Source organism: Lagenorhynchus albirostris, chromosome 15 (genome assembly GCF_949774975.1).
Source record: "Lagenorhynchus albirostris chromosome 15, mLagAlb1.1, whole genome shotgun sequence".
Lineage (NCBI taxonomy): Eukaryota > Metazoa > Chordata > Mammalia > Artiodactyla > Delphinidae > Lagenorhynchus > Lagenorhynchus albirostris.
Genome location: NC_083109.1, coordinates 17,951,494 through 17,968,135, shown reverse-complemented (window position 1 = coordinate 17,968,135; position 16,642 = coordinate 17,951,494). Strand labels below are relative to the sequence as shown.

Genomic DNA, 16,642 nt, shown 5'->3' with positions numbered 1-16,642 from the left:
GTTGCCAAGGGGGAGGGCGGAGGGAGAGGGATGGACTTGGAGGTTAGGGTTGGTAGATGCAAACTATTACATTTAGAATGGATGGGACTATTCTTTTTATTTTATTTTATTATTATTTTTTTTACCATCTTTGTTGGAGTATAATTGCTTTACAATGGTGTGTTAGTTTCTGCTGTATCACAAAGTGAATCAGCTATACGTATACATATATTCCCATATCCCCTCCCTCTTGCGTCTCCCTCCCACCCTTCCTATCCCACCCCTCTAGGTGGTCACAAAGCACCGAGCTGATCTCCCTGTGCTATGTGGCTGCTTCCTACTAGCTATCTATTTTACGTTTGGTAGTGTATATATGTCCATGCCACTCTCTCACTTCACTGATGGGACTATTCTTAACCATAAAGTTTTTCACCAGTACTCTGCAAATCAATTAAATTAATATTTAGTATACTATTTTCCACATGCTTCAGAGAAGCATGAGAGATGAGGAAGACGCTGGCCCTACTTCCAAGAGGCCTATAGTTTGATGGGAAAGCTCATACTAGGGTACATCTATTCCTCCCATCTCTGAGCCTATGACCTGGGGCACCCCTGCCTCCCATTCCAGGCTACAGACTTCTGATCCTGTCCACACATTTTCTCCATCTGCATGCATGAGTTTCTGGGAGGGTGCCTCTGGGTCAACAGCTCTCCCCTAAACTTGAAGTCAGCTAGAGTTAAGGGGTAGATGGTCAAAGGCCATGATTTACCTTGTTCATTCTGTTCAGGAAAACTGTGAAAACTTCCTATTTGTCTCCCCAACTAGTTTCATTTTGATTTTTCTCTTTTATAGACAGGCATCTTTGTTTCCTGTCTAAGAGCTGGCTTGCAACATTTCAACTCTTTTATGTTTCTGAGCCCCTACACTTTTGTTTCACTCTGTCACACATGCTCTTCCTCTACCCAGCCTTCTACTTTTCTTCAGCTCAGTGCCTCATCTTTTAGAAAGTTTCTGATTGATGCTGGCAGTAATAACTGACAAAAAGCAAAAATAAACGACAAAACCCTGCATTCACCCTGGACCACCCTTTCTCATGGGTCCACAAAGCATGTTAACTAGAGTTCCGTCATGTGATTACGTGGTGTGGTAAGACCCTGAGCTTCCTTCAAAGTAGGGTCTTTATTTTCTTTCTGTATCTTTCTAACTATCTCCAGTAAACTACACAGTATAAGGTACTCAGTAAGTGTTTCTGGCCAAATGAAGTACCAGCGTATATTATCAGCCTTCAGGAGTCCATGCTATGTAGTCAAACATGTCACAGAAGATGAAACATGGACCCAGAGATGGAAGAGTCTTGTCCAAGTCCACCCAGCATATCAGTAGCAGATTGAGAACCACGTCTTAACTCTCACTTGAGACACTTTTCTATGGTACCACCTGAAAATTGCTCACTTGGTTGGGGAGGATTCCAATTAAACAGAAAATATTGTTTGCTGGGTTACAAACAGAATACTAAGTGGAAAAATAAAAATAAACTCAAAGGAAAGGACTCAGTTAATAGTCTCTTGTACATGAGCTCTTTCTTGCTAGGAAAACTTCCAAGTCTGAAACCACATGGTTCCTGATGTCTTTTGGCCACCTCTGGAAAAGGCCCAGTTTCTCCTTATTTTAATCCACGGTGAGTGGAATGAAATGAGCAGGCAGAGTCAAGTCTTTCTATTTTGGTCATTATGAGTTTCCAGAGTTGGAGAACAACCATGGTTTTCCCTTTCATGATTTGGGCTTCTGCCACTAATTCCCCATGCCCCTACCCAAGAATCACTCACTTGCAAATTGAGCAGCTGGGCCAGAATCTCTCAGAGATCACCTGCAGTGGCATGTTCTGGGACTCTTTTACCAACTGAGGAGAGAAAAAAACTGTGGGAGAAGCAGGAGGTCCACTCTGTCTCTGCTCAGGTGGCTCTGAGCAGAGAAGAGGGCACCTGGGGAGACCCGAAGCATCCATCTCCTTGGTTACCCTCCATCGGGAGGCTGCCTGCCCACCATCACTTAGACGACTAAGAGAAAGATGGCAACACTGGCCTCACCCCACACAAGCCATGCACATGGCTTGTCTGCCCAGAGCTGGAAAATGAACAAATGTTTGCTCTTCATTAGGCTGCATCACATTCCTCACAGCTGGTCCTTGTTGCCTTAAATAATCTTAATGGAGCTGTAGTAACCAATACCTTCTGGTTTCCCTACTGGGCTTGTTCTATTCATTATGATGACAGGTTGCCCGGATTGGACTGGATTAACATGCTTCTCTTCCTTCTCTCCATCACAAAGTCACCTCACCCTATTGCCCCACATCCTTCCCAAACTTGATACTCATCTGACCACGACAGTGTCTGGCATTCTAGGACTCACAGACAATCCCACTCTCCAGCCAACATCTGTTAGCATTTGATGGCATGCTTAGGATTTTTGGTTTGTAACTGGGGAAGGTGCCCCCACCTTTGGGCTGGGGGAGGTAGGAGGGGGAGGAGGGAAGACTCTGCAGTCCAGGATCACGTGAAGAAGCCCGTTGACTCTAATGGGACTGTGATCCAATAGCAGGGCAGATTTGTGGGGTCCTCACATGCCTCCATGGGCATCGGATGTGACTGGGAGCAAGTACAGCAGGTGAGGGGAAGGGTCTGTGGACACAAGCAGGGCACGTGCAGGGGACTCCACGGGCCTCCTCAGACCAGCGTCTCAACCTTGAAAGTACATTAGAGTCCTCTGGAGAGCTTAAGAAATACTGATCCCTGGATCCCACTTCCAGAGATTCTGATTTAATTGGTCTGAAGGATGGCCCGGGTGTTGGTGTTTTTAAAACTTCCCTGCGTTATTCTAATGTGCAGTCAAGATTGAAAGCCTCTAACACTCAGATCTGTATGGGAAGTGCAGTTAATTTGCCTTAGGCCTCCTTGAGTTCTTAGGAACCCAAGGTCCCTGGTCAATCACGGTGGCTAGGACTTGAGACATAACTACAGGGGTGGTAGCCCCAGAGAGTGGGGTCCAGTGGAGCTACAGGTGGGATGGGAGATCCAGCTGGCCTGGACAATTGGTTCCCACTGAGACTCCCAACGTATCATGGACAGAAGCACTCTTTGGATCACTCTGACCAATGTCTTCACGCCCATTGCATAAATATGAAAATGGAGGCCCAGACAGGGGGAGTAACTGGCTCAAGGTCACCCAGATAGTTAATGAAAGAGACAGGGCTTAAAAAATCTAGGCATTTTGACTCTCAATTCAGGACCATTCATGCATTATTTCAAGTCACCGAACTTAAAATATATGCATTGAGAGGTTCAAGTTTACACGCTGAAGAGAGCAAGCTGATTTTATGGCTCGACATGAAAGAATGTGTGTGGGCTTGTCTAGGCTCGGGGCACAGTCTCCAGGTTCAGGCAAACCCATATTTTCCTTGAATTACTGTCCCAGCCCTCTACCTGCCTCTGATCTCCCTGTTCTGATCTACGACAAATAGTTGCATCTAAAAGGAGAATCCAAAGTGGCTGTATCAATTTACATTCCCACCAACAGTGCAGGAGTGTTCCCTTTTCTCCACATCCTCTCCAGCATTTATTGTTTCTAGATTTTTTGATGATGGCCATTCTGACTGGTGTGAGGTGATATCTCACTGTAGTTCTGATTTGCATTTCTCTAATGATTAGTGATGTTGAGCATTCTTTCATGTGTCTGTTGGCAGCCTGTATATCTTCTTTGGAGAAATGTCTATTTAGGGCTTCTGTCCATTTTTGGATTGGGTTGTTTGTTTTTTTGTTATTGAGCTGCATGAGCTGCTCGTAAATTTTGGAGATTAATCCTTTGTCAGTTGCTTCATTTGCAAATATTTTCTCCCACTCTGAGGGTTGTCTTTTGTTCTTGTTTATGGTTTCCTTTGCTGTGCAAAAGCTTTTAAGTTTCATTAGGTCCCATTTGTTTATTTTTGTTTTTATTTCCATTTCTCTAGGAGGTGGGTCAAAAAGGATCTTGCTGTGATTTATGTCTTAGAGTGTTCTGCCCATGTTTTCCTCTGAGAGTTTGATAGTGTCTGGCCTTACATTTAGGTCTTTAATCCATTTTGAGTTTATTTTTGCGTATGGTGTTAGGGAGTGTTCTAATTTTATACTTTTACACGTGCTGTCCAGTTTTCCCAGCACTACTATTGAAGAGACTGTCTTTTCTGCATTGTATATTCTTGCCTCCTTTGTTGTAGATTAATTGACCATAAGTGCATGGGTTTATCTCTGGGCTTTCTATCCTGTTCCATTGATCAATATTTCTGTTTTTGTGCCTGTACCATACTGTCTTGATTATCCTACTGGGCACATACCCTGAGAAAACCATAATTCAAAAAGAGTCATGTACCAAAATGTTCACTGCAGCTCTATTTACAATAGCCAGGACATGGAAGCAACCTAAGTGTCCAACAACAGATGAATGGATAAAGAAGATGTGGCACATATATACAATGGAATATTACTCAGCCATAAAAAGAAATGAAATTGAGTTATTTGTAGTGAGGTGGATAGACCTAGAGTCTGTCATATAGAGTGAAGTAAGTCAGAAAGAGAAAAACAAATACTGTATGCTAACACATATATATGGAATGTAAAAAAAAAAAAGGCCATAAAGAACCTAGGGGCAAGACGGGAATAAAGACGCAGACCTACTAGAGAATGGACTTGAGGATATGGGGAGGGGGAAGGGTAAGCTGTGACAAAGTGAGAGAGTGGCATGGACATATATACACTACCAAATGTAAAATAGATAGCTAGTGGGAAGCAGCCACATAGCACAGGGAGACCAGCTCGGTGCTTTGTGACCACCTAGAGGGGTGGGATAGGGAGGGTGGGAGGGAGGGAGACGCAAGAGGGAGGAGATATGGGAACATATGTATATGTATACCTGATTCACTTTGTTATAAAGCAGAAACTAACACACCATTGTAAAGCAATTATACTCCAATAAAGATGTTTAAAAAATAAAATAAAATAAAATAAAATCCAGCTTAAAAAAATCCTGCTCCCTTCAATGGCTCCCCATTGCTCCTGGAATAAAATCCAAACCCCCTTGCCCACACCCCATGCCTGCCCCTACTAACAACTGCAGCCCCATCTCCTTCTTTGCTCCCTCCTATTTCTCAAGCTTTGGCTAGGCTTTATGTCTTCCAGAAAGCCACTGGCTATCCATCCTCAGGCTAGGCTTAATGCATCCCATCTCCAAGGGCTCTGATAGCACTCTAGGGATACCTCTACTGAGACATTTTGCCAAACAGTGAAATAGTTTATATGCGCATCTCGAAGAATAAGCTCTAAGCTCCCCAGAAGACAAGGACTCCATCTTGTCTCCTCAGTTTCTAGAGTCCAGTACAATGCCTGGTCTATGAAAAGTGCTCTGACATCTCACAGTTGAAATTCTGTGTTTTTAATATCATCTATGTGCCAATGGCTCCCAAAGTTTTCTCCCCAGTCCAGGCTTCTTTCCCAAATTCCAGACTCATATATCCAGCTACCTACTTTCCATCTCCACTGAGATATCTAATAGACATCTTAGTTCAAAATCAAACTCCCCATTCCTTCCTTATCCCCAAGTCTGTTCCACCTGCAGCCTTCCCATCTCCACTGGTGGCAACTCCATCCTTCCAGTGGCTTGGGTAATAGCCTTGAAGTCACCCTTGATTCCTCCCTTTCTCTCCCAGGCCACATGTAATGTGTTAGAAAATCCTGTTGGCTGTATCTTCAAAATACATTCAGAATCCAGCCACCTCCCTCCACCGCTGCTGCCACATGCCGGGTGAGCCAGCACTGTCTCTCTGCTGGGTCACTGCAGTGGGCTCGCAACTGGTTTCCCTGCTTTCACCCTTTCCTCCCTCTGTCTATTCTCCACAGAGCAGCAAGAATCAATCTTTCAAAATAATGTCAGAAAATTATCACTTGTCCTCTCAAAACGCTGCAGTGGCTTTTCATTTCATTCAAAGTAAAAGCCAAAGTCCCTATAATGACTTATAAGGCACTATATGATCAAGCCCCCTTTATTTCTCCAATTGCACCCTCTATTACTTTTCTTTCTTGTTCACTGGACTCACACCACACTTGACCTCCTTGTACATGCCAGATATATTACTCCCTTGATCTTGACTCTTTTCCTCCAGATACTTTCCAGCATGTCTCTGCTCAAATCTCATATTCTAATGAAAGACTGCCCTTTCAGCCTGTTTAATACTGGAACTCCTTCACCTCATGTCCCTGGAATATACCATCTCCCTTCCTTGCGCTTCTCTTTCATTTCCCATGGTACTTACTTGTGGAAGACTGTATTATCCACAGATTATATTTTCCACTACTCCTGTTCCGTATTCTCTCTTAGAATCTTGCAGCTCCACCTCCCTTCATCAAGAGATGGAGTCTAATTCCCCTCCCCCAGAATGTAGGCAGTTATTGTTTGCATATAACCAATATAAGGTGGTTGGAGTGATGCTGTGTGGCGTCCAACTGTAGGTAGCAAGGGGTGACGCATTTTCCACCTTGTTAGCTAGGGGGCTCACCGGCAGAGCTCTGCGCCACCATGTAAGAAGTTCAGCGATCCCGAGGCAACCATGCTGTGTGGAAGCCCAGGCCACCGGAAGAGGCTGAGTGTAGGTGTTCCAGCTGGCAATCCCAGCTGAGATCCCAGCTGTTAGCTATCTGAGTGAAGACACTTTCAGATCTTCAGTCCCAAGCCTTAGAGCATTCCCAGTCAAGGCTTTAGACATCATGGAAGAGAGAAAGACTATCCCTGTTGTACCCTGTCCAAATGCCTGACCCACAGAATCAGTGAGCACGATAAACTGGCTGTTCTACGTCACTAAGATCTGGGGTAGCTTGTAATATAGCAAACAGTGTTTTTCACCGTCTAACATACTATATTATTTACTAACATATTACATTAGGTAAGTTATTGTAAAATAACTTCCTTATTTTTAAGTCTATTGTTTATCTTGGGTTTCCTCTGCTAGAACACAAGCTTCACAAGGGCATGTATCTTTGTCCATTTTTGCTCTCTGTTGTATCCCAAATACCTCGAACAGTTCTTAGAAATAGTAACTACTCAGTAAATATTTAATGAGCAAATCTGTAAGTGATTGTACAACTTAAGTGAATTTTAGAAGACACAGCTTGCTATAGCTGAGAGGTCCCTTATATGTCAACTTGTCAAACCCACTAATTTGTATGAAAAAAATGATCAGGGTAGGCGAGTGACAGGCAACGGAGCACATGGCGTGTGGGTTTGATGGTAGGATTGAAGACCCAGGAATCATATATCTACAATAGGAAACAGTCTTCAAGTAGACTTGTGATTCTTTGTTCAGTATGTAGATTCCAGACATCACAGGAGGCTTGATGATCAAAGCAATATCCAGCTATAGTCTAAGGAAGTGGAAAGACAGTGTGGAAAGACACCTATGAAGTAATGTCTTCCAATTAACCTCTAGTTAATCAGGAAATGCTGTTAACTAGAAGCTAAGCATTCAAGCTAACTGATCAATATAACTTGAACTAACTGAGGGCAAGTCTAGTCTACTTAATGGTATTTATGGTTGAAGTGCAAATGATGGGACAACATTTATTGTTTTCTCTCTCATTATAAAAGCAGTTCATTTCCATGCTAGAAAATTTGGAAAATGTAAAAAGGCACACACACAAAAAAATCAATCCAAATCCCACCACATAAGTATGGATACCTTTAAAAGATATCATTCTGGAAGGAAATGCACCAAAGTCGTCAAATGTATTTGTATTTCTGTTTTCAAATCTTAGATCGCAAGTTCCTAGAACAGTGTTTCTCAGGCTTTGACTACTTGGCCCCCTTTCTGATAAGCCACACATGTCCCTTAATGCTATTTGAAACTTTAAAACAAATTAAATATTATGACTAATAACTTATTAAACCTTCATGATATTGAATACGACTTTACAGACAACACACCTTCTCCTGACATTCACTCACCACACAGGTCTACACAAGTGAGTGTGAGCACACACACATGCCCCCCCCTCCATACTTTAAGGGGTTGGGATTGAGGCTGGAGAGAGATGGGCCCCAGGCTGAGCAGCTGCAAACAGTCTCCTGTAGACACTTCGAAATAAAGATAATGACAGGAGCAGAGCCCTGCTTGAGTAAAAGATAAGGCGAGCACATTTTTCTCATTCCTATGGTCAAGGAGACATCCTAGACCACACATGTGCAGAAAAGATACTCAGGGGTCAAAGGTGAGAGGGGGCGACAGCCCATAATATGTCCCGCCAACCTCCCAGAAACCCTCGCGCTAGAATTCATCTTGGCTAAAAGATGTGGGTGCACATCGGGCAGGGCCCTGAGTCAGGCCAAATATGGGCACGAGCAAGATGACTGGCCAGAGGGAACGTGGAAAACTGCCCCCACATAAGCAATTTTAGCCACACCCCCTACTGGGCATGACTCACTCTGAGTCTGCCTGTGTGTACTTCCACACGTACTTTGCTTCTAATAAACATTTTATCTGCTTCATAATCTCTGTCTCTTTGCTGAATTCTTTTTTCAAAGAAGACAAGGACCGAGGTCCAGCCGCTGGACCCCACGGCCTGCTGAGATCAGGATCATTTAACCAACCTCCTAGGAAATAAGGCCCAGGGATGTGAGGTGATGAGACCGTCACCTGCAATTCTTATCCCAGTATACTCCCAAAATTTATAGATTGAGTATATGAAAAATACTATTTTTTTTTTCTTTTTTTTTTTTGTGGTACGTGGGCCTCTCACTGTTGTGGCCTCTCCCGTTGCGGAGCACAGGCTCCGGACGCACAGGCTCAGTGGCCATGGCTCACGGGCCCAGCCGCTCTGCGGCACGTGGGATCTTCCCGGACTGGGGCACGAACCCGTGTCCCCTGCATTGGCAGGTAGACTCTCAACCACTGCGCCACCAGGGAAGCCTGAAAAATACTATTTTACTTAGACCGTATTTGAAATTAACTGCTGGGGACAGGAATAAAGACACAGATGTAGAGAATGGACTTGAGGACATGGGGAGGGGGAAGGGTAAGCTGGGACGAAGTGAGAGAGTGGTATGGACATATATACACTACCAAATGTAAAATAGGTAGCTAGTGGGAAGCAGCTTCATAGCACAGGGAGATCAGCTCTGTGCTTTGTGACCACCTAGAGGGGTGGGAGGGAGATGCAAGAGGGAGGGTATATGGGGATATATGTATACGTATAGCTGATTCACTTTGTAATACAGCAGAAACTAACACACCATTGTAAAGCAATGACACTCCAATAAAGATGTTAAAACAAAAACAAAACAAAACAAAAGAAGTTAACTGCTGGTTCTCCTGAGCTGGTAATTACTCATGAGCATTGACATAAACGTTTTTTTCACATAACTGCGTCAAACCGTTCTCCTTGCTACCATGTTTTATACTCTCAAAGTTTTAGGACCAGACAGTCCCTTAGTAATCACCTATCCAAACTCTTCATTCAACTGATAAAGAACTTCAAAACTCAGGTAGCAAAACGACAGGCCACACAGCTTGTTGTACTGGAATCTGGATGTCTGGACACCCCCTACCGCCAAATTTAGCACAATTTCATGACCTCACACAACTTCTGAAATATTGCTTTGTAAGCTCTTTCTCAGAATACAGTCTGAGAGATAAACTTAGTCTGCAGTATCAAGAATTCCAAATGTGTAGCATCTGAGTCAATGCATTTTCACTGCACACAGTGAAACTGAACCTAGCATATCTGGGCCACAGGATGCATATGAGAAAAAAAAAAAAAAAACCACCACCACCACCACCACAACAAAACCTAGTGCAACTAACTCAGAGCCTGGCACACAGCAAATGCTCAAAAGATATTTTGGGAAGGATGGAGGAGAGGTAGAGAGAGGAAAGGAAAAGAGAAGAAAGAGATGCTCGGTTCCAAAGCCGCCTGCAGCTGGATTCCGACAGGCTCAGGAGGGATGCAAAATTCTTCTTGGGGGTCAGGTGCTCTTTAGTGCAGGAAAACATCTTAATGAGTTTTTCCTTCTACCTTTTGTTTGTAAAACGTGAGGCCTAAAGGGCAAGGAGTGAAACAAAAGGAGTGAGATAAAGATAGCTATAACTGTTCTGCATAATAAAGTAGAGGGAGCGGAGTTCTTTTCCTGGCTGCTATAAAAAGGAGGAGGAAAAAAAAAGAAAATTTTAGGACACTAAAAGGAACTTTTGGGAAGGAAGTGGATAGAGACCTGTCTGGTGACCAGAACCTCACCTCAGGAGGACTTGTATTCAGGTACTTCCTGTACTTGGCTGCAATCCTTCTGTGATTCCCTAAACCTTAGTAACAACTGCTACTCACGAATCCTTGGCATTAGAGACTCGCTGGGGAGGAAGGTAAGGGATGTCCAAGGCAGGGGTTGCGGAGCAGGTACCAAGAGAGGGAGGACAGCAGTTGCCAGATGCGATATTGACTTGGGGGTGTTGAAAACACAACAGAAGCATGACCGTGAGGCAAGAGGTGACCAGGAGCAAGCAGGCCTGCTGAAAACCACTGGCAGGGGTGATCTGCTGGCTTTTCTACAACATGTGGGATGGGGGCGGGAGCCTTTCTATTGCTATCTTCCCATTGGAGGCAGGCGTGACTCTAAACTGATGCAGTAGGTCTGGGTGGGCCTGAGATGGTGCATTTCCAGCAGGCTCCCAGGTGGTGTCGACGCTGCTGAACCCGGGACCATACTTTGAGTACCTTTAGTACCCATGAAGCCTCTGCGCCCATCAGGCAGTTTCCCGCAGGCTGGTCTCTTACCTCATATTCCTCCTTGAACCCGTAGCCCTGGCCTCTCTTCATCTGAGTGATGTGCTGGAGCAGGTCAGCCACCCGGATGGCGGGCTGGAACTGGTCCCGGGGATAGCTCATCTCCACGGGGTCACAGGCCCGGTAGGGGTGAGTCTGGATCGTGAGGGTGGGCTGGGACAGCTCCCCACGGCTGCCATCTGCTTCAAAAAGAAGGAGGGAGAACAGACCATCACCTATAGGAGTTTTGTCCTCTGTCCTCTGTGCCTCCCCTAGGTTGACCTCAGGAGGGCAGAGGGAACTAACTCAGGACTCAGCTGATCAGGGAACTGCAGAAAGAATAAAGAAACACGGTTTCCCTGGCGTGGCAGTGGCGGTAGATTTAAACATGAAAACAACAAACAAACCAGTGACACAATAACCCTTGGTTCGTTTCTACTTCAAGCGTGCATCTTGATGCAGTAAAGACAGGGTTCCAGGTTGGCTGTCATCTCCTGCCTGATGCTGTCCTTCCTTCAGGCTTGTCAGGGTGGTCTCAGGCAATCCAGGCCAATCCTAGAACCAGTGAGAAGCCAGGCAGGATGGATACTAGGAGCACCCTCCTGTTGAGGGAGCAGACTTCCTGGAATCGTCTCTGGTGCCTGCCTACAGGTGAGGAGAGCCTCAGGTCCCTGGAGATCAGAGCCATGTGTCTGCTTCTGGTCCATTTGCCTGCATCCCCGTGTGACCTGGTTTCTCTACTAGTTTGTTTCCTTTGGGTCATACACTGGGAGGAATTGGAGCCAGTCCTGGATCCGCAGTAGATAGCAGAGACCCTGACCCTCTCAGCTGCTCTCCAGCTATGGGCTCTGCAACAATGATCACCTTCTGCCTACTGTCTAGTTTCCCCAGAATTTAACACTCTTAATCCAGGAGTGATGCTGAACCTACCTTGCAGGTGGGGAAGCCTGAGCCTCCTCCTTCAGTCCTGACAGCTACTTCTCCCAGGCCTGGGTCCTACGCCTCATGTCCTTCATACATCTATCCTTGGTATAAGATCTATAATCTCTCCTGATAATAACCTTTAGACACACTGAATTATGTTAACTGCTCCCTACTAGTTGGGCCACCCTCAAAACTGATGCCTGCTTAGGTTGGAATTTGAATTCCTCTGCTCCCCTTAGACCAGTAAAACCACTTTCTTACCCTATGAACTCCCTGCCAGCCATACACTGTCAATCTTTCAGGGCCAGTTCGTCTTACCCAGAACCATTCAGGCTTGGTCTCCCCAACCTCCTCCCAAAGACATGGACAGTCTATGCTCTAGACCCTCCTGTTTGTGGCATGCAGAAGATGAGCACTGCCAGATCTGATGTGTCTCACCCAGATGTTTTCAGGCACTGCAAGGGACCAAGGCAGACCCCACGGGGCCTAGGCCACACTCGTTCCCTGGGAGTTCTAGCATACATTCCTCATTTTCTGCAACTTGTCTTTTCAAAATCCACGTATCTTTCAGCTTGTTTCTCTCTGTCGCCATAATCCATCAAACACTGATTCTGTATGTAAAAGTGAACCTTCCTCCTATGTGACAGCATGAGCAAAACTCTTCCTAGTAAGGAAGGATTGCCAACAGAAGGATCTAGAGTATATAGGTTTATACACCAGGAAGAAGGGCCTAGGTGAGACGTAAGCACAAGTTTTCTGACAAGCATGAGAAAAATACTGCTGACTTTTCTCCTGGGATTTGAGGTAACAGGTAACACGTCTTCACTGGCGTTGCTTAAACATAGAGCTGGCAAATGTAGGCACAGCTTCCCTTCTCCATCACACCCTTGTGATCAGGAGTTAGATTTACTGAGACCCCACTCTGTTCCAGGGGCTCTGGTAGACACTGGAAATGCACAGAATACAGGTTTCACCCTCAAGGCTGGGTGGTCTAGTATAGGGTAGACAGACAAGAAGAACCACTGGAAGCATGAGCAGAGAAGCTGGAAAAGCCAAGCACATCTAGGTAAGCGCAAGGAAGATACGATGGAATAGAGGTAGAGGGTGGAAATATGATGGGGGTAAAGCCGTGAGACACGGTGTGAAGTCAGCCTAGAAAGGTGTGAATGTCTAAGAATCTTCAAGCCAGTGGGAAACCACTGAAGGATTTTCAGAAGACTCCTCGTTAAAGACTCATGCTATTTCTTGTAGGCGTCCCAGCTGCCATGGATCTGAGGCCTCCTTCCAGTGAATATCACTCATGGGGATGGAGAAAAAAGGAGCACTTGAGTTTGCTTCTCTAGATGCTGCACTTCACGATTCCCAGGACAGGATGAACCGGAGTCAATGCCTGGAGCTCTGTGAGTGTCTCCCACCTAAGCCACTATCATATATGGTGACAGGTATCTTCAGAGACCCACGGACCTGGGACCTGGACTGCCTGGGAGATCAGCTGCCTGGCAGAGATAGGCTCCTTAGGAAAGAGCATCTGACAACTTCTGTGAGATGCCAAGTGTTCCCAAAACCAAACAGCTACCAATATGGATATTTTCCTCTAAACACATTGCTAGACAGACTGTAAACTTGGTGTCGGCAAAACCAACACTGGAATGGAAAACAAACGTGTCTGAAATTTAGCAACTTGTATTGCTGTAACATTTGTAATAATGTCAGTGCTGGTGCTAATGATGCTATGAAGACTCGGAACCAAGGGAGTTTCAAGGTTTATTAATTCAACTAGTTGGACTCCCTTTTCCAATGTGTCTTACTTCACCTATTCCCTATTAACCCCTGCTAATGCAGAAGTGATGCCTTTTGTCACACCCCATTTCACCAGACTCACTATACTTAATTTTCCATCATTAGGTTTAATGAAAACCCAATTTCACAACTCACTTCTCTCAGGAACCTACAAGTAATGCTACATTTTTATCAGCCCCAATTAAAAATCGTTATGATGTTCCTTTTCGAGAGGGAGCCTTAAAACTAATGTGTGATTCTGCTGCTAATTCAACAAGGGTGCTGGAATCCACGTGCTGCTCGTAAAATGTAACTCAAACCAGCTGGTCCAGGGAGAGAACATTTTTCATTTTTCTCCTCACCAGACCCTTAATTTTCATGCCATTTCAACTGCTCATTTATAGGCCTTGCATGTTTATTTATCACATAATAATATTTTGGATTTCTTTGGCACCTTTTCTATAGCTGTTGTCTAAGGCTGTGAATTCCCCCGCAATGTGTCTTGTTGCTGCCCGTGAAGGGCTGCTAGCACGAGCAGAGGGATTATGGTGACGTGTATGAGATGCCAGGTCACCACCGTCCCTCTGATTTCCTCTTTTCTGTCTCTCTGCCAGTCGCTTTTCCTTCTTCCTTGGGAACCTGGTTTTGACCTTCTCTTTCTTTTTTATCCCCCTGCTACCAAGCTATTAGAGATCTCCCACTAGCAACAGCCACATATGTCCAATCACTTGCTAGGAACTGCCACTCCAGCCGGTTAACAAATATTTACTGAGTACCTATAGTGTACAAAGCACAGTGTTAGATATAAGTACAGACAGGAGGGTGGAGGAAAGTGTCTGCAGAGGGAGATACGCTGCCACAGCCCTTGCAGGAGAGAAGAGGAGATAAGATGTGCATAAACATGTCTGACAAAGGTGGAACAGATGGGCTCCGGGAGGTGGGAGGATAACGTGTTGCAGAGTTAGGCACCGTGGAAACATCGCCCAAGCTTTAGGCATTCACGCCCCAGTTCTGTGGTTTTTGCCATCACTGTGTACAACCTGTACCAGCCCTGTCCAATAGAACTCTCCACAATGATGGAAATGGTCTGCATCTGTGCTGTGCAATATGGTAGCCACTGAACACATGTGACTACTGAGTGTGTGAAATGCGGCTAATGTGATGGGCAAACTGCATTTTACACTTTGCTTAATTTTAATTCGCTTAAATTTAAATGTACACATGTGGCTTATGGTTACTGTACTAGGAAGCACAGATCTAGAGAAAGAGACATAGAAAGGGAGAGCATTCTGCAGTTACACAGAGGGTAAAGAGGTCCAGTGGAAATATAACATGGACCACGTATGTAAATTAAAATTTTCTTATAGCAACGTTAAATAAGGTAAAAAGGAACAAGTGAAATTAATTGCAATAAGAAATTTTGTTTAACCCAATACATTGAAATGATATTTCAACATAGAGTTGGTATAAAATTATTAATGATATATTTGACGTTCTTTATTCATACTCAGGCTTTGAAATCCAATGTGTATCTTATAAAGCATTTCAACTCAGACCAGCCATATTTCCAGTGCTTAACACCACATATGGTTAAGTGGCTATAGTATTAGACAGGGCGGGTGTACATCCAGTGCCAAATCAAGTTCTAAAGAGAGCTGACTTCGAGCTAGAGTGAACTCGAAAAGACACTGATCTAGTGTAAGACAGCTCTAGCCCAGCACTGCCCAACAGAACTTCATATGATGATGGAAGTGCTCTGTATCTGCACATTCAATATGGTAGCCACTAGTCACCTATGACTGTCAAGCACTTGAAATGTGGCTAGTGGGACCGAGGAACTGAATTTTTACTTTAACCCAACTTCAATTAATTTCAATATAAATAGCCACCTGTGACCGGTGGCTACTGCACTGAACAGTGCGTATCTATATAGTCATGTCTTCAAAGTTTCTCTTTAAATCAATTTTCAACCATTGCTTTACTTTATCTCATTAAAAATGACGGTGAAATAGAAAATCATGGGCGTGATACGCTAGCTTTGACTTAAACTACGATTAGGTGTATACAGACTTGTGACCTTCGAGAAAGAGTAGATTCATATACCCCCATCGCATATCCCCTCAGGAATGTTGAATAGTGCATATCTATATAGGAATTACCTTTTCTCCCTGTCTTAAATCTGACCAACTCCATAGGGCTGAACTTGTAAAACTAATACTTAAGTAGAATGCCATTCCACTGTGCCACATTCTACGGAACTGAAATGGACATTATACAATTGACAATTGACACGGTTATACTTCGTTACTTGAGGTAACACTGGCTCAAAGGACAAAAAAGAGATGCTTCATCTTTTCCCATTTTCTTTCCTGGGCTCAGAGAATCAAAGGCTCTAGCAAGCAAATACGGGCATCGGGCATCTCCAAGCCCTGTCTCTTCCTCGGTCCCTTTCACTGGCTAAGACAAAAGAGGATGGATAAACACCTTTGTACCCCAGCACTCAGATTCAGTATTAGAAAAAATCTGAGATGGGAACAGTCATAGGAAAGTGCTTCTGGATTCATTTGCTCCTCCTGATAAAGAAATCAATCTTTCTCTTTGTGGAGAGAGTGTGAATTCCTTCTTCCACAGCTCTCACATGACTTGGAAGGATGGTGGAAGATACATCACATAGGGATGGGGACTGTGAACCTCCGTTACTTCTCCTGCTTAAGTCACAAGAAAAGGATTCCAATCAGTTGAACAGCGAAAGCAACGACAAGAATCTGCCTTCTCTGTTTATTGGCAAACACCAGTCCCTAGAGACCTCTCCTTCTTTGAAGTTAAGGAAAACAGAAACAAAACAACACGGCGTCTCAGAAAAATCTGCGATGTGAAAAATAAGAAAAATGACACTCTGGATGCTGATAAAAATAAAATTTTCAAAAGAAAAGTAGTCAGTGTTGACTGTTTACCCAACAGCCATCCCTCACCTTCTTCCTTTCTGGCAGAACCCCCAAACGAGTCTGCGTGCCCACACATTCCCCATGTGACTCAGAGGAGGATGACCCTATTCCAAGACGTAGGGGAAAATCCTGATTTGCTTAAGCCAATCAGATGTTCCTATCATCTTTGCCAATTTTCAAAACTT

At 44.4% G+C, this 16,642-nt stretch overlaps 1 protein-coding gene across 2 annotated transcripts in view; it reads right to left on the bottom strand.

The window, feature by feature from the left end:
- Positions 1 to 16,642, bottom strand: part of PTPRT (protein tyrosine phosphatase receptor type T) — a 1,083,394-nt gene that overhangs the window by 78,345 nt on the left and 988,407 nt on the right. For both annotated transcript variants that reach the window (XM_060122182.1, XM_060122183.1), the window contains one exon: positions 10,822 to 11,012. In XM_060122182.1, coding sequence (XP_059978165.1) covers positions 10,822 to 11,012 — 191 coding nt within the window. The remainder of the gene's footprint in view (positions 1 to 10,821; positions 11,013 to 16,642) is intronic.